Source organism: Tenrec ecaudatus, chromosome 5 (assembly GCF_050624435.1).
Source record: "Tenrec ecaudatus isolate mTenEca1 chromosome 5, mTenEca1.hap1, whole genome shotgun sequence".
NCBI lineage: Eukaryota > Metazoa > Chordata > Mammalia > Afrosoricida > Tenrecidae > Tenrec > Tenrec ecaudatus.
Genome location: NC_134534.1, coordinates 40,124,328 through 40,147,513, shown reverse-complemented (window position 1 = coordinate 40,147,513; position 23,186 = coordinate 40,124,328). Strand labels below are relative to the sequence as shown.

The 23,186-nt window shown below is 49.3% G+C and overlaps 1 protein-coding gene across 1 annotated transcript in view; it reads left to right on the top strand.

Moving 5' to 3' along the window:
• Positions 1-23,186, top strand: part of MATN2 (matrilin 2) — a 202,330-nt gene that overhangs the window by 61,889 nt on the left and 117,255 nt on the right. Inside the window, exon 3 of the mRNA XM_075549452.1 lies at positions 21,416-21,985. Coding sequence (XP_075405567.1) covers positions 21,416-21,985 — 570 coding nt within the window. The remainder of the gene's footprint in view (positions 1-21,415; positions 21,986-23,186) is intronic.

Sequence of the window (23,186 nt, the reverse complement as noted above, 5' to 3'; positions counted from 1 at the left end):
GAGAGAGAGAGAGAGAGAGAGAGAGAGAGGGGCAGTTCCCAGAGTCCCTCACTTGTCGACAAAAAGCCCAACCCCCAAGGAGGTGTCATCAAGGTACCACTTGGTGACTACACCACTCTCCAGGAGTGTCCAGTTGACATAAGCTCATCCAATGACCACAGGAGATAGTTCCAAAAGACCCACAGGATGAGTAAAAGCCAGCCCCCTAAAGGCGTCACTATAGAGCGGAAGGGTGGAAGGACTGAGTGTACAGCACTCTCAGGGAAGGGGAGCAGAGATGGCCTCGTTTTTTCTATCAGTGTGGTAAGCATTTAAGTAACTGAACATTGACCACTTAAACCCTCTCCACCTGTGCTGTTCATTGACATTAAAAATGTTCCTGTGGTTTAATACGCATCACTAAGCGGTCAAGGTTTTCCTGCATCATCCTAATGACCCCGTTTTTGTTTGTTTGTTTAAATAGAAAGTGGATGGAGTGTGCCTTGCATTCTGAGAGCTTTGGGAGGAGGACTGAGCATGTTTAATTGCATCTTTCTGTTCCAACACATTTGGAGTCCTTGGGAAGAGCCAGCGTGGGGAGTAGGAGAAGCATCCAGAGGGAGGCATTGGGGACAGTGCAACCATTTGATATTTTGAACCAGAAGGGGTTGAATACAGAGAATTAGATGCTTACAGAATCTTTGGAAATGCTGGAGGAGTGGATGGCTTTGAGTCATCGCACAAGCCTACATCATTTACCCCAGAGATCTCAGGAAAGAGACGTGGACAGACATATACACACCTACATTCATTGCAGTCTTACTCACAGCCGCAAAAAGATGAAAGCAACCGGGTTGCCTGGCAGCACACTCCTGGATAAACAGAGTGTGGTCCATCCCTATGACAGAATAATTCCAGCACAGCCTCAAAGTGAGTCCTTGGAACTTCGTATTGTTTGAATACATTTAGAGGACATGATGCAGAGTGAGATTAGTCCATCACAGAAGTACACATATTGTATAAGCGCACTCCTCTAGGAAGATTAGCATAAACACACACGAGACCACTGCTCATTGGTGGCTACCAGGCATAGGGCGGGGAAGCACTCTTGAGAGAGTGGACACCATTGTGCCACTAAAAAGTATACAAGAGAAAAGGATGTTTTTGGTAAAGGACATAAAAATACAATTTTGCAATAGCACCAACAACATCCGGAATGATACTTATATGTGTGTAGTTAGACAGATATGTATTTAGATATATGTGTGCACAAATGTATGCAGAGTTAGACATATCGTACAGATGTGCCTGCATGTATTTATATACCCATACTAAACCACATAATGACAAAGTTACAGATATTTCTTAGATATAGCCAAACATCCTCAAGATAGGTTTTCTGATTTTGAAGACACAGGGCCACAGTCTTGTGGGACAGACAGCTCAGTTAATTGGTGTAATTTAGCTCATAAAGCATAGATTCCACATCCCAATATGGTGAGTAGGGCCTGGGATCTTTGAAGCATGTGAGTAGCCATCTAAGATTCAGCTATTGGTTTCTACTTCTTCAGCACGGAAGTGAAATAAGGAAAAGTCTCAGAGAAAAACCCAAATCTACAGAAACCACAGTGCCATCGATCTTGAAACCAGAGGACCTAGATGGTGCCTGGCTGCCACTACCAACTGTTCTGATCAGGGCCACATAGTTGGGTCCCAGTGGAATGGTGGTGATGGTAGTGGGGGAACAGAATTCAAATTCTTAAAATGTGCAGACTTACTGTACTGATGGGGCTAGAAGACTCCCTGAGACTGTGGTCCTGAGATCTTCTTTCTGAAAGGCTTAAACTGAAATTACCCATTAGGTCATCTTTTGGCTAAACAACAGACTGACTATTAAAAGAAAGAATACCACCTGCAGTAATGAGGTCCTTTAAAGAATCATCCACATGAGACCAAATGGCCCAAACTTAAAGCACAATTGAGAAAACAGGGGACAGGGAGGGCAACTAGAGAACTACAGATGGATGAGAATGATGACGTTCTGTGAAATGCAAGCAGTGTCATTTAATACATTGTGCAGCAATGGTTGAATGTGTGCCCAGTTATCTGTAGGAGTTTTCACCTTAAAACACAATAAACTGGTCAAAACAATGACACATTGCTGGGATCAAGATGCTGCTGCTACCATGACTGGCATCGAGGAGGCTGGTGCCAGACACAAGAACACTGGGTCTCACTACCAGGACCAGTCTCCACTTCACTGCATCCTTGATGCATGTAGCTAAGGGCTATTACCCAATTCTTGCCCAGGACTCTAGCTGCAAGAGAGTCTGAGAAATGTGGTTTTTGGTTGTTTGGGTTCAACAGCGCTGGAAGACTCAGGGAGGTGAGAATGGAAGCTGATGGCCCATTAGCATTCACTGGATACTTATTTCATTTAAATTGGCAAAACAATGGAGGCAGAAACACGGGGCACCTAAGAGGAATAATTTGAAAGGGCACAACTACTGAGCTAAACTCTCTCTTCAATCCCTTAAGAGTGACGCAGGAAGACTCGCTCCAGGAGTAGCAACTCAACTGAACCAAACCCACTGTCATCAAATTCATCCTGTCTCCTAGGGAACCAATACGGCAGAGTAGAACTGCCCACGAGTTCCCAAGACTGTGCTTCTTGATGGGAGTAGAAAGTCTTGTCTTTCTCACAAGGAGTGGCTGCTAGTTTTGAACTGCTGGCCCTGTGGTTAGCAGCCCAATTTGTAACCACTGTGCCCCCCAGACTCCCTGAAAGGATTACAGCTCCTTAAGACAAAGGTTAAATTTTTCTCCGAGTCTTTCTCCATTAGTATAATAACAGATAGTAATTTGCATATCCTCTATTAACACCTAAATAGACATTAATTAAGGAGCCTTGATGGTACTGTTGGTTAGGCATTGCACGTTCAAGCTCCAGGTTGACAGTTAAAACCCACTGGTCATGTGAGAGGAGAACGATGAGCTTGTCTGCTCCCATAAAGATTGACAGTTTTATGAGTTGAAATGAACTCTGTCAGTGGGATTTGGGTTTGATGCTGAGAAAATGAGACCAAATGTTGTGGGTTCAAATAAAAGAAGACCACTAGAATGTCCAATTTGAATTATGTGAAGTCTTTATTTTTTATCAGGTTAGCCCCGGGCTGCAGCGGGATGTTCAAAGGATCTATCCACCATACTGCAGTGTCTTTTTTATATTATTGGGGGGAGGGGCGAATACCGAAAGAAGAAGAAAAAGCAAGTTCAAATTCATATGTCACTTAATAAGCGGTATTGACAAAAATAAAACAAAAGTATATTTAGGTAAAGTTTCAGGCACCTTGTTTTATTATCTATTCCTGGATTTTGACACACACCCCACCCACCCACCCCCCACCCCCACCCCACCCCCCGCCCTCGGGCTTGTCCCCCAGGGGAGGGGAATTGAACATGCCTGTTCTCAGAGGAAGAAGGACTTCTGGCTTCTCTTGATAAGGAGAGAGGGGCAGTTTAAACAAGAACTGCCCTAAGGGCACTTACAGACCTGCATTCCACTGTGGTGTTAAAACAGATAACCCCAGGTCAAGCTGAGGCTGGTCAGGGGGGGGGGGAGCATGCCCTTTTGGAAAAGTGTTCTTGTGACAATTCTGCTTCATTGTGGTGACCTGGGCTTGTCTATTTCACAAATTACCCTTCAAGAGAACTTCACTGGCAGGTAAAGCAAGGAGGAGCAGGCCTTGGAGAGACCAGCTTTGGGTTGGCCCAAAGATGGAGAAGAAGTTTGGGCTGAGTCAGGAGTTCCCAAGCCTGAAGGAGAATGGGCACAATCGAAGCTTTCCCACGGCTTTTCACCGGCTCCTCTGTAAAGTCCAGATTTCTTATGTACAAGGCATGTGCAGGCCTCCCCACCTGGCTTGGCCTAGCTCCATCTTGTCCTTTAAGATTCAGCCCCAGCACAACGCCTGCAGCTACCCATGTGTGGCCCCCTTTGCTCTGACCGCCGAGGGTTTGTCCATGCCATGTCTGTGCCTACCATGCCCACCCTCACTCCTATGCAGGCATCATCCTTGCCCCACACTGCCGTCCCGCTCACATCTGTCACTGCCATCATGCTGGGGTTGGCACACTCAGTTTTCACATCCCTTATGAATATACCTTGTCTACTAGCCTGGTGGTATGAGGCGCTCTGGTGGCATAGTGGTTACTATTGGGCTGTGATCCACAAGATCAGCAGTTCAAATCCACCAGCCTCTCTGAAGGAGAAACAGAGGTCTCTACTGAAGAGTACCAGTCTCAGAAACTCACAGGGAAATTCTACACTGTCTTATGTGGTCACTATGAGATGGCTTCAACTCGCTAGCCATGAACGGTGTTTGGTTTTGATTTTTAGTTACTAGGCTGTAAGCTCCTCTCAGGTTGAGACTGGTTCTTATACTGTGTCCCCAGCACCTAGTACAAATAGGGGGGGGGGGTGTTCCACAGTCACAGAGGACAGCTAGGTCAATTGGCATAACATAGTCCACAAAGACACTTCTCTTTCCTACATTCTTGAGTAGCGATAGGGGTCCCCGTTCTAAAAAGTAGATCCACATCCAACTTTGTATCACCTGTGAGTGGCCTCCTAAGATAAAGGTCTTTCCTCATCCAGAGCCAAGAAGAATGAAGAAAATCAGACTCAAGGAAACAATGAATTCAAAGTATGTAACGGACCATCTGAGCCACAGTGTCCTCTAACCTGTAAGGCAGATTTGGTAAAGAAGGCAAAGGTAGAAACCAGTTTCAAAGGTTTATTTCAGAGCTCCCGGGTGAGGCTCGTGGGTCCCTAAATTGGGGCCAAAGAAGTCTTGCAGTTCCAGGCCAGAGGTGTAGAGTTTTATAGCCCGGATCTGGGGGGAGGGAGTAGCTGGGGGGAAATTTCCACTGCAACTTTGTTGTCTGCAGATCTGGGGCTAAGCAGCCATGTTCACAGTTATCTGTAATGGTCAGTCTTCTGCACCTGGGCTGGAAGGCCACCGAAGGGGAGAGGGAGGCCTGGCCTCTCCAAGCGTCTTTGAAGTGTTTTCACCAGCTCCGGGGATGTCTTCACTCGCCTGCCCTGCTGACTCTCGCTTCTGCCTGACATAACCCAGAACTGAAAAACGGGTGGTTCCTGTCTGCCACTACTACCTACAATGATCAGGATCACACTAGAAGGTTCTAGATGGAATGGGGCAAAGAATGCCAAACACAATTCAAAATCATATAATAAACACCCAACCTATTGGCCTAAAAGAGACTCATGGAGCTCCTGAGACTGTGAACTTAGACTCCCTGTAAGCCTGGCACTGAACCTATCCCAGGGTGGGGCTGTGTGTCAACTTTCAACCAAACACTAGCAAGGCCTACCAAGTGAATAATCACCCCAGGGAGGAATGCGCTCACCCGGGCAATCAATCATAGGAGACCAGGGAGGTAGCATTTGCCAGGACACAAAGCTGAGAAGGCAGGCGGGGCAGGAAGCCAGGGATGGAGCGGGAAGAGTGCTGTTAGGTCGACAGCACTGCAGCCAGTGCCGCGAAGGAACACGTGTGGAAATGGTTCGATGGAAAACGAATTGGCTTGGCCCATTTTCACCCAAACTACATGAGCAGTAGACATCAACCCAAACAAGCAAGGGGTCCTGTAATGTGTGTCAGGACCCGTGACGACATCGTTGCTCTGCTAACCGCAAGGTAGCCCGTTCCAACCCCCTGCTGATGCACAGGAGAAAGACCAGGTTGTCTGGTCCCCCAAAGATTTAGACCAGCCATTCTCAACCTGTGGGTCACGACCCTTTGGGGAGCGGAACGACCCTTTCACAGGGGTCGCCTGACTCCTAACAGAAGCAAAATGACAGTTATGAAGTAGCAATAAAAGTAGTTTTATGGCTGGGGGGTCACCACCACATGAGGAACTGTATGAAAGGGTTGCGGCCTGAGGAAGGTTGAGAACCACTGATTTAGACTCGTAGAAACCCCAAAGGGGCAGTTCTCTCTCTGAGTCAGAAATGATTCGATGGCAGTGGGTAGAATGTTTGTCAGGAGCCACTTGGCTGCTAACCCAAAGGTGAACCTACCCAGAACCTCCATGGGCCTTGCAGATCTGCTCCTGTACCGACGATAGCCAAGAACTCTACGGGAAAGTGCTCCTCTCACGTGATGTCACTCCATGTCGGAATAGACAGCGATGGCACCCAACAGCAACAATGGGTGTACAACTCATGGAAGGAAAGCACTCTCCAGCAGAGCTCACCATCCCAGTTCAGAGTGGGAAGCCCTTGGCCTCTGCTGCCTGCCCTGGGGGTGTCGGGGGTGGGGTGGGAGGTAAGGGGGGTAGGGGGGGTGGGAGGTAAGGGGGGTGGAGGGTTTGATTCTTTGTATCCCAGCCCTGTGGCGTTTCCCAGCTTCTCAACCCAATCTTATGGTGCGCTCCCTCCCTCCTCCCCTCACTTCCCCAGGCCAAACCTCAGAAAGCAGACGAGCCAATTGTTCAACTACTGTTAAAACAGCAGGGCCGGTCAAGTGCCAGTTGGATTTGGGGAAACCTGCCTACGTGTTTTCATTCTGCGGAGCAAAGCAGTCGCCACACTGTTCCCCAGTACTCTCTGTATTCCCTCTTGGCGGGGGGGCGCTGGCTGGGAGCTCTGGTGGAGATCACAATGGCAAAATAGAAGTTATTTTCCAATTTACGGAAGGAAGGAAGGAAGCATAATGGTGCGTGGGTGGGGGCTTGACAGCAAATTACCAGATGTATTCCGTATGTATGATCAGCTCATCTTTTTTACAAAGAAGTGGGGCAGGGTTGGCAACCGTTGGCTCTTTCTGGGTGTGTGTGTACCTGGACTATGGAGTCCTGGCGCTGGTTTGTGGGGCAAACTCAGGGAAGAGTCGCGAGGGGCGTTTTTGAAAGAGTGGTATCAGCACACTGTTTTACCCTGCAGGGACATTCAGCAGTGGAAACCGTCCTGCAGGGACATTCAGCAGTGGAAACCGTCCTGCAGGGACATTCAGCAGTGGAAGCCGTCCTGCAGGGACATTCAGCAGTGGAAGCCGTCCTGCAGGGACATTCAGCAGTGGAAACCATCTTCCCCGGGGCTAGACGGGGACAACAAAGGAAATCACGCAGGGTTCTGGGAACCGTTTCTCTTTTTCTCTGAGCTCATGTAACAGTTACTGCAGGGGCCTGGTGGAAGTGGCGGCTGGCTCTTTTTCCCCTTCCTAGTTTGCTGGCTCCTTAGTGCACATGCCCTGAGGGCCCTGGAGAGCTGTGTTCCCAGAGGAATTTCCAGCAGGCTGTGGAGACTGGGCAGTGTGAGCTAGCATCACTCCGGGATCCCTCAGGATCCCCGTGTGGCTGCTTTGGGGATCACTCATTCAGCTCACTGCCATGGAGTCAATGCTGACTCAGCTGTGCGCCATATTCTTCATTGTACTTCTGGGGACAACCCCCCCTGCCCAGTCCCCCCAGCCCACTCTAGTTCATGCAGTTCATGCAGGGTCTCAGTACGTCTCTGTCCTTCCATTCTACACACACACACACACACACACACACACACACACACACAGCCCGCCGGGCATAACCATAGACTGGGCCAGAGAGGAGGCGTGTGAGCTGGCGCTGTGCTGGGCACGAGGGAGTCATAGAGGACTATTCATGTGGACAGGGCAGCCTCGTACGTGAGATGTGGTGGGACATGAGAGGCAATGGGAGGGCTCAGAGCAAAGTTACTTAGCTCAGCAGAGGAAGGCTATCCGGGAGAGGCTTTCAAACTCATGACTGATACATGCCACGGAATGCACGCGCCTCGGAAACAGTCTGCTGAGGAATGCAAGCCAGCCCCAAGGATACGGTTGAACAAGCACCCTTGATGCATGGGAAATATCGGGAGCAGGCAACTGCATTGGGACGGGTGGGTTAGCAGGGCTGGGGGTTATTGCTTCGTGTGTGCTTCGTTTCTGTTGGGGGTGATAAAGAAGCCCTGGAAGCAGGTAGTGGGGACGGTGATGCCCCGCGGTGGATGGAATGGATGTCACTAATTTCATGTGCAACGAGGGCGAGAAGGGAGCGTTTCATGTTACAGACGCAGGGTAATTGAAACATGCTGCTTCCGGGATTGCAGTTCACACGCACGCGAGTTTGTTCCAAACAAAGTATGTTTAAACATGTCTGTATGATCAGGGGATGCCTGCAGACAGGGCCTCTCTACAGTGCACTGGTCTTGCTCTTGTGAGAGTGTCTGACCCCAAACCTCAACGCAAACAGTGGCTTTGAGGGGGATCTGCTGGGACAGTGAAACTCCAAGCACGGTCAGCTCAAAGGCTATGGCACCTGCCTCTTCAGATCCCCAAAGATCATCTTCACAGATTTTATTGAAGGGCACAGGACATTCATGGGGGCTTATGAGGAGGAAATTTTAAGAAAATTGAGGATTGCCTTGATGAGGAAAAGCCCAGGGAGTCCGCACCGAGAAAAGGTTTTCCATCAGGGCAAGCAGCCTCTCCTTCTTCGAAGGCAGCAGGGGCAGTCCTGTGAGGATTTCATGGGGAAACCTCACCCACGCTGCAGCCCTGGTCATGCTCCTTGTTTTAGCAACCCCCCGCCCCACCTCGACTCATGGAACATCGTGAAGGAGCAGGAGTCGAGTCCCTGGAGAATGCCAGAGAGCCACTGCGATGTGGCGTCACATCAGAGCACAGACGTCTTGGGGGGAAGAGTTCAAGAGGTGGCAGGACTGCCTTCAGAAGTGAAGATAGATCTAGGCAGAATCTCTATCCAGAAACAATAGCTTCCCATTTTGATACTTTCGTTTCATAGGATAGTCTATAACTCTGTGGCAATCAGTACTTTTTTTTTCCACCTTTTCATCTCAATCAGTACTTTTTGACTTCGTATTTTACCACATCAAAACAGTTTAAATGGCATCAATAAATCATCAGCCACCTACTACATTAGCAACCGTAAGTGGAAATTAAAAAAATGCACAGTAATGACACATTCGTGGAAAACACGGTTTATTTCTGGGCTGTGTAGCGTTTTGTCATGCATGATCATGGCGACTTAACTTGCTCCCTGCCATCGCACATGTAGGCTGTCGTCGGACAAGCACGGCTCAGGAGCAATTTGTAGCCCTGTGCAAAAGAGCTCTATGATTGCTCAGCTGACTAACTGGGGGAGACCATGTGGGGGCAGGTGTGTGCTAAGGAAAAAAAGTAAATGAAACAAATTAAAAGTTTGTCAAGAAAATAACATAGGTGACCACGAGTCTTAGGGTTGAATGAGTCTCAAGAGGATGAGGGGCAAAGGGCATTTCTAGAAGAATGTAGGGAATATCCTCTCCCTCCCCCCCCCCCCCACACACACACCACTGTCATGGAGTGGACTCATTGTGACTCTCTTCGACAGAGAATAGCTGTCCCATGGGGTCTCCCAGGCTGCGTGCTTTACTGAGGTGGCCCATCCAGCCTGTCTTCTGTGAGTCACCGAATGCATTGGTGGGAACCACCAAGCCCCTCTGGGTCTCCCTAGGGAACTACAGGCAGTGTGTTATTACTGACGTCTTGGACGTGGTTGGCAGGTTGAGGAGGGTAAGGCATTCACTAGATCATTCTCCCAAGAACGTCAGTGACCTTGCTGCCCATGAGCCTGAGGATGGCGGTTTTGATGGCAGTGGCCCTGACGGAGGGGTCATGGAGTCTCGCTGATGCTGGGAACTTGTCGTTGTGAGCTGCCATCGAGTCAACCCGACTCATAGTGACTGGACTCAAAGGCTTCCTGGCCCTTGGCCCTCTTCATGATCATTGAGCTCATTCATGATCGCTGTGATTCTTCCAGGTTTTGGTAGCTGACTTTTGGAAGTAGACTGCCAGACTTTTCTTCCTAGTCTCTCTTAGTCTTCAAGCTCTGCTGAAACCTGCTTAGCATCCTAGTAGGTGGAAGGGTGCTGTGCCAAGAGGCATCCTGCGGCTGAGATTTGATTCTGAAGCCAGAGTGACTGTGGCATTGGCCTCGGGTGTCAGGTGCAGGTGTGGGTAACAATGTGCAGGTCTTTGATTGCCATCCGGGCCCTGGTTTTATCATGTGACCAGATGTCTCCTTTCCTGAGGTTGATTTCTGAACCCTACGGGCAGAGCTTGGCATCCGTACCAATCGAATTTCATCTTGTCAGTTTCAACTTCTTAGTCCAGCTTTTCAAAATCCTCACTGGGTCTGAGCTTATTATTCAGTTTATTAGCCATTCCGGCTGTGTATGGAGTGGGGTCAGAGAATCATATGCGCTTCCCAGAATTTGGGGAAAGAAATGTTTGGAACATGCTACCAAGTACAAATGGCTTGCGAAGGAGCCCAAGTATGTCTCAGATTCCGTTAAGCCCTGGATGTCTCTCTAATGGAATGTAATCAAGTTTTCAGGATGTTCCCTCAGTGCTCCTTTAGGAAGATCTGAGCTGACTGTGACTGATTAAAAAAAATCATAGCCCAGCAATGTATGGTAAATGGTCTTTTGTGCATCAGCTGACCTCTGACCGAGAAGGAAATGGGAGGGGGAGGCATGGGGAGGATTGATTATCTTTCCAGCATTTCACCTAATCAAGTGATGGGTTCAGAAGAGGCCATGGGTTAAGTGGGGCTTTGGTTCTAAAGTGGCCCTGGAATCCACTATCAAAGCTAGTCAGAGATCCATCTGAAACAGCCCTCAGATCACCTGGAAGCCTTGAGAGCCAGTCACAGGCTAGCGGTATCCAAAACCAACAGCAACAATGAAAACCCCATTTCTGTAGACTTGATGTTGATTCATGGTGACTGCTGTGTCTTAGAGTAAATGGAGCTCTGTAGGGGTTTCTTGGCTGTAATCGTTAGGGAAGCAGCTCAATCTACCTTTCTGTTTTTATTGGGGGTTAATACACATACCATCTCATTCCATAGTTCAATCACATTAGGCAGTATTGTACAATTGCTACCACAATCAGTTTCCAAATATCCTTTTCCTTCTGGGGCTCCTCGACATCGTCTCCCTTTTATCCACCCATCCAGAGACCCTTATTCTACCTGCAGTCCCTATAGGTTAATCAATCTTGGATTTCATACACCAAAAAATAGCAAAACATATAACACAAATTCAATATAGTGACCTCCAGTGGCATAGCACATCTGAGATACACCCTAACAACAACAACAACACAGAAAGTGCTGAGAGCAGGTCCAGCCAGCGTGGGACAGAGGGAGGATCACCTGACAGGGTTTCACCATTCAAGTCAGATTTACCCTTTTGATATTCTTCTATTTCTTCATTTGATTGGGGCTCCTACAACTCTATCACAACCCTACAGCCATCCATGTGTCAAGTACATTTGTTGCCATCAGCATTCTCAAAACATTCTTTCTACTTGAGCCCTTGGTATCAGCTCCTCATTTTTTTCCCTTCCCTTCCTCATGAGCCCTTGATGATTTATAAATTATTATTATTATTTCATGCTTACACTGACTGATGTCTCCCTTTACTCACTTTTCTGTCCATCCTCTTGGAAGGGGGTTTTGGTAGATCATTGTGATCAGTTCTCCCTGTCTCCCCCACCTTCCCCTTCCCCTCCTGGTATCCCTACTCTCATTATTGGTCCTGAGGGGTTTATTGGTCCTGGATTCCCTGTGCTTCCAGCTCTTATTGGTACCTGGTCTAGCCAGATTTGTAAGGTAGAATTGGGGTCATGATAGTAGGATGGAGGAGAGGAAGCATTAACGAACTAGAGGATAGTTGTGTGTTTTGTCAGTGCCATACTGCACCCTGACTGGCTCGTCCCTTCCTTGTGACCCTTCTGTAAGGGGATGTCCAATTGTCTACAGATGGTCTTTGGGTCTCCATTCTGCCCTCCAACTGACATTTCTTCTGCAGCACCTACAGGGTGGGGTGGGGGTGGGAGAGCAAATCAGCAATCTTTCAATTAGTAGTTGAGTGTAAACCATTTGTGCCAACCAAGGGGAAGGAGATCGAGACCACAGGAGGGGACAGCAGGGGCCACATCTCTCTGAGCCCAGGCTTGGAAGGGACCACTAGGCTGGTTTACACGTGACTCTTCTCTCCCAGTCTGTTTCTGGCAAGACCACGAAGTTCAATTCACATCAACCAACTTCTAGGATTCAACTTCCCTCACATCTGATACTCACTGCCATACAGACGATGCCAACTCATACTGACCCTCTAAGACAGGGTTGAGCTGCGTCTGTGTCCTTCTCATATAGTAACTGTTTATGGGAGAAGAAAGCCTTGTGTTTTTTTTTTAATCTGGAGGAGCCACTGGTGGTTTCAAACTGCTGACCTTGTGATTACCAGCCCAGAGTGTAAACCTCTATACCACCAGGGGTCACCCTGGATAGCCAGTTCTATATTCCAACAATGATGACACTGAAAATGTTTACTGTTGAAGGAGACTACGACTTCTGATTTCTTCTGCTTTGAGCCTAGACCCACCTACCAGCCCTCCGTCCTAAATGAGGTTTTATCCAGAAGACCAAGCTGTTGATATGACCAGTCATCTCTGTCCTTATTTCTCACTGAAAAATAGTAAATGAGACGGAAAGTCAGGCAATGAGCCATCAGGAGGTGGAGTGAATTGCCCCGGCTCACTTTCTAAGAAGAAAAATTCAAACGCTTCCAACTTCACTGCAGAGCATCAGAGTCCCAAACCAGGCCTGCAACATGATACCGTTTCCCGTGACAGCTCTGGTAGACTGTCAATCTGTGTCTGGAGCACACTGTGGCAGGGAGTCTAAAGCCAAGTCCAAGCTGAGTGGTGGGGGGCCAGGGCTGATTAGCAGTGTCTGCCAGGGGCAAAAGAGGGCACTGCTGAGCCCGAGCTTGAACCAGGGTACCTGCACCAGGAAGCTTTGTTCCCTCAAATCTCTCCATCATTCTCTCTCTCCCCATCCCTCTCTCCAAAAATGACAGCAAGAACGCAGGCAAAGGGAGAGCGATGGTGACATGATAGAGTGTCTCATTCACAAAGGCTCCTTCCACGCTTTTCTCGAGGAAATCGTTGATAAGAATGTCCGGATAGAGCCCTGTGGCATCTCATAGAGACCTCCTTCCAGACTGGCTTATTATCTTTATCAACAACCCAGAAACCACTGCCATCAAGTCGACTTGGACTTGGGGTTCCTGGGCTGGAAGTCCTTACAGAGGCAGACCGCCCCATCTTCCTGTCGGAGTGCCCGTGGTCCTGTGGAGCCACTGAGCTTGAGTGAGCCGCCGACCACTGACCATGGCACCACCAAGACGTCTTTCATCCCCCATCTTCCTAGATTCCCTGCGTCCCTGTATCCTGCGATTTGTCTGCATGCCGCTGTGCACAGTTGGGTGCCTTTTCCTTCACTGTGTTCCCGAATGTGTGTCGGACACACAGTAGGTCCTCACTAAATATTCGCTGGCTCTACCAAACTGTCCCACATGATGTGAATTATCCAGACAAGCCCTAACTGTGGATTTCCCTTGATCCTCCTGGCCTGTTGCATCTAGAAATAGAAAACTGAAATTGGATGTGATGTTTTTTTCTCCCTAAACTTCTGCTGCCTTAAAATGATCCTGGTTCTTCCCCCCCCCCACTCCTCTATTATTCATTCTCCCCCCCCCCCTGCTCCTCTCTCTGTGTGTGTAAATCCACTTCAATTTCCCTCCCCAGTGTCTCTTTGAAATTCTGGGGGAACTAGATTTCCTCCCTTCCATTTTGTGAAATGTTAATAAAATCTCCCAGTCTCTCTGGCCCCTCGGAGGTAATTAAGCATGTCCTCTGGTTGTTTCTTGCCACAAGGACACCTTTACCTCTTGGTTCATGGCCACATTTCCCATTCCTCTTGTCATCATTTGTTGGTTATTTTAAGAGGCCCCACCCTTTGTAATAACTATCCCCTCCCCAGTAAAATGTAAAAATACAGCACTAGTTATCTTTACATATTTTATCTTTAACATCAAAATCCCCACTTGTCATCACCTTATGAAATACTAGGCATCGATGATACACTCTAGTTTCTGGGTTGTCCAATTTCTATCCACCTGTGCACGGCCAAGTGTTCCCTCACTGTTGACACCTGGTAGCACTCAACGTTCTGCTCCAAGGAAGCCGTGATAGCTTTGACTTCCTTGTCTCCAGTGTTCTTGTCCTTGGTCGTCTGAGGATAAGTCAAAAGTGTTGGTAGGAAATCATAAACAGACATGTGGAAATGTGAAGCTCCATCTAGGATGTGTCGAGAAACAAACACGCTTCTGAAGGCGACATTTCCATCTCTCTGGCCCGGCCCCAAAGGATGCTGCCCTCTTCACCTTACACCACGTCAAGACGACAGTTTGGGCATCCTCTGGGGACTCAAATCGTGCTTAATGTCCTTTGAGACTGGGGGAACGAAACACAGCCTGAAAGGGACAAGATCGGCTTACAGGGTAGTTGGGGGAAGGCTGCCTTAGAGATGGTTTCCTTGCTCTCCTTGAAGCACGAGCAGGTGCATTGTCAAGATGAACAACAAACAAGCATTCCTCGATACAATTTTCCTGACTTTTTCTCACCAAAAGAGTTTTCTTCAAACTTCCTCAAATTAAGCCCCTGTGATTGCCCCAGCAATCAAAATGGACGATGACTTCAGACACCCTGACCACACAGCCAAGTGTTTCCTTCGACCATTTCAGTGCTCACAATTGTTTGCGCAGAGTGACCCTATAGGAAGCCTCATTTCCATCCTGTGGGGCAGCTGGTGGTTTTGAACCACGGATCCCAACGTGTAACCCCAAACCAAGTTCACTGCCATGAGTGTATGCCAACTCATAACAACCCTTCAGGACAGGGTAGAACTGCCCTTGCATGTTTCCAAGACTGTAACTTTTTATGGGAATAGTAAGCCCCTTCCTTCTCCAGAGGAGCACCTGGTGGTTTTGAACTGTGGACCTTAGAGATAGTGTAACCACATCCCTGCATGCTTTCTTCTATATCTGAACTTAATGGGAACCAAGCCCAATGTCATGCTGATTGGTTTCTCTTCAATGTTAGCTTCACCAGCAACAAGAAGGGCTTTAACGCTGCCTGGAGAGCTTGTTCTCCGCATCCATTCCCTCTTCTGCTGTGCTAGAATCTGTCACATTCTTTCGCTTCCATCATTAGATCCCCCCACCCCACCCCCGTTCTCATTTTAAGTGCCCACAAACCATCTGTCTGTGGAACGTTTGCTACGAAGCATCATCACATTTTCTGAGATCCATTTTGAGGAGCACAGCTCTGGGCTTGAAAGCCAGGTGTGAATTTTCACGTTGGATCACGGGCAATTATCAGGAGCCCTAGTGGCATCAGGGTCATGAGTTGGGCTGCTGACCTCAAGGTCAGCAGTTTGAAACCACCAGCTCCCCTAAAGAGTGACAGTCAGAATGCACAGTTCTACCCTGTCCTTTAGGGTGGCTGTGACCGGGGATGGAGCCCCTGGCAGGGAGGGCTTTGAGCCCTCTGTACTCTGACTACATGCGTTGCCCTCTCAGATGGGAGCTGCTGTCCAGGTCTCAGCCCACCTTTGCCTCCCTGCCTTCCTGACCCAGCCGCCTCCACGTGGAGCCTCTTTCTCGGGGACTTGGGCAGAGGCCTGCTGAGGTCTCCAATTTGGGGAGACATCCTGATTTATGCCCTGAACTTTCTTTTCCACAGCTAGCCCTTCCACCTTGCCCCCCTCCACCCCCTTTAATTGATTTGTTTATTTTAAAACAACTTCACAGACAAACAACTTCCACCTCATCCCTTTCAGTAGTTCATTTCCCTTCCTAAGAGCTGTGCAGCCTTCGCCATAATCCATTCAGGACCTGTCTTCTTCTGTGTACCTTTGCTGTTCGCTCCCCATTTCCCGCCAGCCTGTGCAATCTGATGCTCCTGATAGGTCTACCTAGTCTGGGTTTCCTACACAGAGAATCCTAGAAAAACAAGGCAGAAAGCAAGCAAACGGACCAACAACGACGCCACCATGCCACCAAGGAAAACCTCCATGGATAGCCAAGCGGAATATATTAAAACCTGGAGCCATTTTATCCACTGGGTCAAGCAGGAGATCAGTCACAAAGTATCCCCTTTGGACCTCACGACAGTTGCAGCCATCGTCTCTGGACGTTCTCACCTCTGGTCGGTAGGCAGAGGCAGTCATCTGTCTGCTCGCCTTCTCAACTCAGCCCTGGTCCGTCAGATTGGAGGAGCCTTTTGTTTGGGGTTCGCTCAGCAGTAAGTCCCACATCTATGATGCCCCAGGCCCTCATCCCAGTACTGTTCCCGGAGAAATATGGACCAGGGGTGAGCTGTCACCTTCGCTGCGTTTCGCTTGCTTGTACGATTGCAGTAAACTAGTGAGGGCTTGATGGAAACGTTCCTTTTAGCTTGTTTATCAGCTTCTTAATCAGCTGCTCCGACCCCTGGCAGTTTGGCTCAGCTCTGTGTCCTGAGGGATGTCCTCCCTCATCCCATCCCGGGCGCTCACCTACTGTTAGGACTGTGTTTCTCCTCCTCCCGCTCACGCCTGCCCCATCCCTGCTGTCCTCCTGAGCCCGCAGTCAGCACGTGTCCAGTGAATGAGAATGTGAACAAGGAGCAGCCCGGGTTCCTGGACTGCTGCCACTCAGGGCGGTGGGCATCTATTTTCATCGTTGCATCGGATTAAGAAAAAGGGACAAACCTTCAAACGGGCCTTGTGTCAGGGAGAGCACTTGGCGGCCGGCAGGCAAGTGTGGCCCATTGCTCTCTGAAGCCCTGATTCCAGACACGGAAAGAACTGACCCTCGAGATTCAGCGTAGTCCTGGTGCATCATGGGAAACTCAATGGCAGGTTTAAAGCACAAATCCTCTTGCCCCCGTGATGCGCAGAGCTTGGTGGTGAAGAATGCAGGCTCCAGACGAACGTGGGCACTCAGACAGATGGGTTCAAATCCCAGCTCCGCCACTCCGTGTTCTCATCTGTTAGACGGAGAAAGTACCTGTTCCTATTTCCTCAGGTTGATGTGCACAAAGAACTGAGCTAACAAGTGCTAAACCCCTGCTAGTAAGTGCTCAATCAATACTAGCTAGAAATCACCAGTCCATTCTTTTTTGAGTCTCACAACAGCCTGCTAGGGTTATTTCTCCCATTTGCCAAAGAAGAGGTCAAGGGTCAGAGAGCAGCACAAACCCGCATGGCAGAAAGGGGCAGAGGCCGTGCTGGCCCGGGGGCCCCCTCTCTTCTTTGGCTGAGGCTCTCAGATGAGATTATGTTGACCTCGTTGTGGAAATTCACATCCCCCACTTCTCTCAGCTGACTTGGACTCGCCCAGGCAGCGGGCACTCCATCTTCACCGTGTGAGGGCATGGCTATCACTGCAGCCCGTCAGATCTTGGTTATTGGGTGCCATGCCGTGTTCCACTCCCTCTCAGCCCCTTTGTACAAGGGCGGGACACACGGCCCGGTCCCCTGTCGCCCCCACAGTCATCGCCGGCTCGAACCCCCTGTTGCAGCCACTGGGTCTATCGCGTTGAGGGTCTCCCTCTGGTCCTCCGACCCTCTGCTTTTCCAGAGAAGATGCCCTTACCCAGGCACTGCTTTCTCCAAGCGATCACTTATTTCTGGGCCAGCTGGTTCTCAGAGCGTGGTCCCTGAACTAGCAGTGCCTGCTCTCCGAGAAACTTAATAGACAAATCTGGCTAGACCAGACATGTACACAGGTTCAGATAAGAGATAGAAACACAGGGAATCCAGGACAGACAGATCCCTTGGGAACCAATATTGAGAGTTGCCATACCAGGAGGGGAAGGTGGGGAGAGAAAGTGGGCAACGATCGCAATGATCTACCCCCTAACCGTCTCCTAGGGGGATGGACAATAGAAAAATGGGTGAAGGGAGCCACCGGTCAGTGTAAGATATGAACAAATAATAATAATTTTAAATCAGCAAGGGTTCATGAGGGAAGGAGGGGCAAAATGATGAGCTGATACCAAGGGCTCAAGTAGAAAGAAAATGTTTTGAAAATGATGATGGCAACAAATGTACAAATGTGCTTGACACAATGGATATGAGCCCCAATAAATGATTTATTAAAGAAAAAAAGAAAGCAGATGTTCAGGTTTGCACCCCAGAGCGACTGGGTCCCAGGGCTGCAGCTTACTGATATTTGTTTCCACAAGTCCTCCAGGGAATTGGGGTGTGTGCCCTAATGTGGAGACCACTGACCTAACCCTTCCAGGTTAAACTGGGAAGTTCAGCATCCGCAAGAGACCCGTGGAGACATCTTGGAGAAAACTCCTAGGCTGTGTAGCTTCCCCGGGACTGGTGCTTTGAACTCACCATCGCAACTCCCTTGGAATTCCCGGTGGCATTTCTGACCTTTGTGGCGTTTCTGTGGACTTCTACTTGCTGTGTGCGGAGAGAAATGTCCATGCTTTCCTTACATTGCCTCATGACTACAGGCGGGTAGGGTAGCCTGGTCCCATGGGGTGTCCACCAAGAACAAGTTTACAGCCCCAGGATATCTGCCCCCAAAGATTCCTGGAGGACGGGAGTCCTGCAGAGGCCGATGTGCTCCCTGCCAACCCGTCCCCATCTGCCTTTCTAAGGGAAAACGCAGAACAAACCAGGTGCCATCGAGTCAGTGCTGACTCACGGCCACTCTGTGTGTCCGCGTCGAATGGTGCTCCAAGATTTTTCGGAAGTAGATTGCCTCTACTTATATCTTGCCTCAGTACAAGAATGGTTTGTTCTAATAATGCGGCCTTGTATGATACCTTCTTGAAGACAAAGTGAGTGCATAAGCAAATATGGTGAAGAAAGCTGATGGTGCCTGGGCATCAAAAGATATAGTATCTGGGGTTTTAAAGGCTTATAATTAGACAAGTGGTCATATAGCAGGGAAGCAACAAAGCCCACATGGAATAAGCACACCAGCCTGTGTGATCATGAGGTGTCGACAGGAAGAGGTATCAAAAGTTCAAAAATATGCAACCAAATTGAAGTGAAGGGGTGTGGATACATGGAGAACCCAAATCCACCTGCAAGTTGATTGGTCAGTCCCTCTCAGAAAGGCCACACTGATCGGGTGATAGAGCCAGGGTGCAGTTTGGCACTAATGAGCCACATAACTATCCTCCAGTTCTTTAACATTTCTAGTGAGGTTGTTATGTGTATAACCTCATCGATCACGCTAGATTTGCATGTGTTCATTTGTATATTTAGGATCGCTCCACACATGAAGGTCAAGAGGGATGACCCTCAGAGACAGTGGTTTTCTGAGGAAACGGGAGGAGGGGGGCTAAGAGGGAGAAAGGGGAGCTGATAACATCGATGATTGAATAACCCCACCTGATGGGACTGAACAACAGAATTGTATGGGAATGGATATATTGGACTCTGTAAGATATGCCAATGACATTATTACTAAAAATAAATTAATAGATCAGGAAATGTTTTAAGCCCTCCATCGGTACTTCCATCCCCCATCTATCTAATGGGAGTGCTCATCTATTCCCAAGCACTTGTTCTGAAAACCCAGTGAGGCCGTGATGCTCAGGGTGCTGGGAGAGATCCTGCAAAGGTCGCTTTTATATGGATCTCATCGCTGCATCCTCAAAGGCAGGTTGTGGGGGCCTGTGTTTTGGGAAAACCAAATCCAAGCCAAACTCACTGCTATGGGGTCGATGCCAATTCAAAGCGACCCTGGAGGACAGGTTAGAACTGCCCCTGAGGGTGTCCATAACTCTGGACAGAGGTTGAAAGCCTCATCTTTCTTCTGCGGAGCAGCTGGTGACTTCAAACCAGTGACCTGGCAGTTGGCAGCCCAGCACGAAACACTATGCCATCCATGCTGAATTTAAAGACCTCTTATCACTGGCTTCTGGCTCTCCCTCCAAACTGAAGTCTACTTGCATTTTTTTTCACCAATTCTCGCCACCTTAAGCCTCATCAGAGGTGCCTCAGTGGTGCAGTCTATAGTGCTCAGCTGCTCACTGGAAGGCTGAATCCACTGGCTGTGCCGATGGAGAGAGAGGAGGCAGCCTGGGTCTGTGAAGGTTTGCAGGTTTGGAAACCCTGTGGGCGGTTCTCTTCTGTCCTGTAGCATTGCTGTGCATTAGCGTTCAGCTCGGTGGTGTGAGCCAGGCCGCGTCTAACCTGCGATCCACCAGTTCACTCCCCCTTTCTGTTCCTTTTCTCCGATCCAAACCCCGCCCACCCAGGGAGGCTAGTGCCTTCTTGTCCCATTTCCTTGGCTCCAGCCCATTAATAACCCTTTTCTCTGGATAGCTATTGCCGGGATTACATAGCAAATGACGTACACGCTACACATTTTTTGCCAGAGGTGCTCCTTCCCCCCCACCCCCCCACCCCTGAATAACTTGTATTCTTTCATTGCTCGTTAGTTAAGCCTGCCCAGGTAGGTTATCAGGCCCTGGAACCTGGGTCTTGTCCTAAGCTTCTTTTAGGTTCTCTATCGTATTCAAGCCAAGCCATAATAATGTGCCAAGCCATAAATAATAACTTTACTCCAACCAGATATTTGTTCCTCTAAAACCTTCACTGACAACTCCTTTTTAAAAACGTTTTATTGTGAATTAGTGATGGCTTACAGAGCAGATCATCAGGTTCACGTTCAGTAGTTCATACACCTTTTGTTCCAACTCATCCTTGGTAGTACCCCATGTACCATCTGGACCCCCCTCTGCCCCGGGTTTCCTGCTTCCATCCCTCCGCCTCTTCTAACCCTCTGAACTTGGGCCTTGGGTAAATGCTGCCATTTTTCATCTTAAATGGTTGATGATTCTAACACGGGAGTGAGCTCAGACGTGAAGGTCGACTAAGGGCTGTAGTCTTGGGGCTTCCGTCAAGCTCCTGCTGACCACTAAGCCCGGTGTCTTTTATGATTTGGGGTTTTGCTCTTTGACAACTTTCAAGACGCTAAAGTGTTCACTTATCTTTCCATAAGAAATACTGCCGGTTGGTACCCAGTGCTCAGTCACCTGTCACACACTCACAGAGCAGGAAAGAAAACCCAGTGAAGATCAGCCGTGAGAACAGGCACTCTTTCCAGTGCCCTTCGCCCGTTCGTCCTTGTTAGCTGCCGTGCTCGCCCCCAACTCACGGCAACCTCGTGCAACATGGAGCGCAAGGATGCCGGCTCCTGGGCCTTCCCCACGGGCATGTGCCTAGCAGGTGGTGTAAGGGTTTTTCCTGGTGCATCTTCAGGAGTCGCCAGCAGTCCCTCTTAGCCTGGGAAGTGCCCTGAAACCACGTCAGCGTCCCTGCACCACATACACCACCGTAGCATCCTCACCAGCAGAGAAGACTGGCTAGGCCTGAGGTACTTGGCTGGGGATTGAACCATTTCTCCCCCATGCGAGGTGAAAATTGTCCTTGATGTCTTCTCATGCCTTTGACTCTCCTCTTTCCCCAGGGAGCTCCTGTGAGAACAAGCGGGCGGACCTAGTCTTCATCATTGACAGCTCACGCAGTGTCAGCGCCTTCGACTATGCGAAGGTCAAGGAGTTCATTGTGGACATCTTGCAGTTCTTGGACATTGGGCCTGATGTCACCCGCGTGGGTCTGCTCCAGTACGGCAGCACTGTCAAGAACGAGTTCTCCCTCAAGACCTTCAAGAGGAAGTCTGAGGTGGAGCGTGCCGTCAAGAGGATGCGGCATCTGTCTACGGGCACCATGACCGGGCTGGCCATCCAGTATGCCCTGAACATCGCCTTCTCAGAAGCAGAGGGGGCCCGTCCCCTGCGGGAGAACGTGCCACGGGTCATCATGATCGTGACAGATGGGAGGCCGCAGGACTCCGTGGCTGAGGTGGCTGCAAAGGCACGGGACACAGGCATCCTGATCTTTGCCATTGGCGTGGGTCAGGTGGACCTCAACACGCTGAAGGCCATCGGAAGCGAGCCCCACAAAGACCACGTCTTCCTGGTGGCCAACTTCAGCCAGATTGAGCCGCTGACCTCGGTATTCCAGAACAAGTTGTGCAGTAAGTGTTGCTTGTCCGTGGTGCTTTCCTGGGGAATCTTTAGGAATCATTCTTCACTTTGAAGTATCTGTTCGACGCTACCATGTCCCAGGAATGGGTGGCAAAGACCAAGATAGATGCAGAGTTTCCTTGGGGCGTACTCTTTGTGGTCCCCAAGTCATATATTACACAGATAATTGAATAAATAAGTAACTGATTGCTGCTGGGATTAGAATCATGGAATCAGCCTGCAGGGCACGGTGGGGCAAGACAGAAATCACATGTATAATTGTGTCAACAAGCAATTGGCTGCTGCTGGGATCAGAATCATGGAATCAGCATGCAGGGCACGGTGGGGCCTGTGACCCAAGGACCTAACCTAGGCAAGGAGCTCAGAGAGGTTTCCCTGGGGAAGGGACACTTAAGTCAGGGGTCCTCAAACTTTTTAAACAGGGATCAGTTCACTGTCCCTCAGACCGTTGGAGGGCCGGACTATAGTAAAAACAAACAAACTATGAACAAATTCCTATGTATACTGCACATAGCTTATTTTGAAGTAAAAAAACAAACTGGGCAAAAACACCCAGTGGGCTGGATAAATGTCCTCGGTGGGCCACATGTGCCTGTGGGCCGTAGTTTGAAGACCCCTGCTTTAAGTGGTGGGATGAGTCAGAGTCGAGAGAATGCTTCATTCCAGCGTATTAGGCTGCCTGGATAGTCTGTCAGGGGTACCCAGGAGAGGGCAAACATACAGTTTCTCCTTGGATGGTGTGGAATGCCAAGAAGCAGAGGCATTTTTGCTCCATGGGGGTGCTAGAAGTAGATAGCTGACTAACTGGCCAAGAGGCCCAGTGATGGGGAAAGACCAACATGTGGACCTGTCTTTTCACCTGCTAATGTGTTCAGTAGTAGCTGCCAGCCCTTCTGCAAGACGGTATGTCCCCAAATCCCGGAGCTGGATTCTTCTCTCTTAAGGAGTTCCTTCCCTCCCCTGACTTTCACTCCCTCTCCACAAGCTCTCTCTCCCTTCCTTCCCATCCTCCCTGTGTTCTTTCCAACCCCAGGGCCTGCTTCAGCTTTTCTCAGGAGGCCAACTTGGCTTTCTATCCATCCCCACCTCCACAGCGGCTGTCTTGTCCCCTCTTCGACTGCAGGAGAGTCTTTCAAATTCTCAGTGCCTCCATTTCCAAGCCAACTTGGCTTTCTATCCATCCCCACCTCC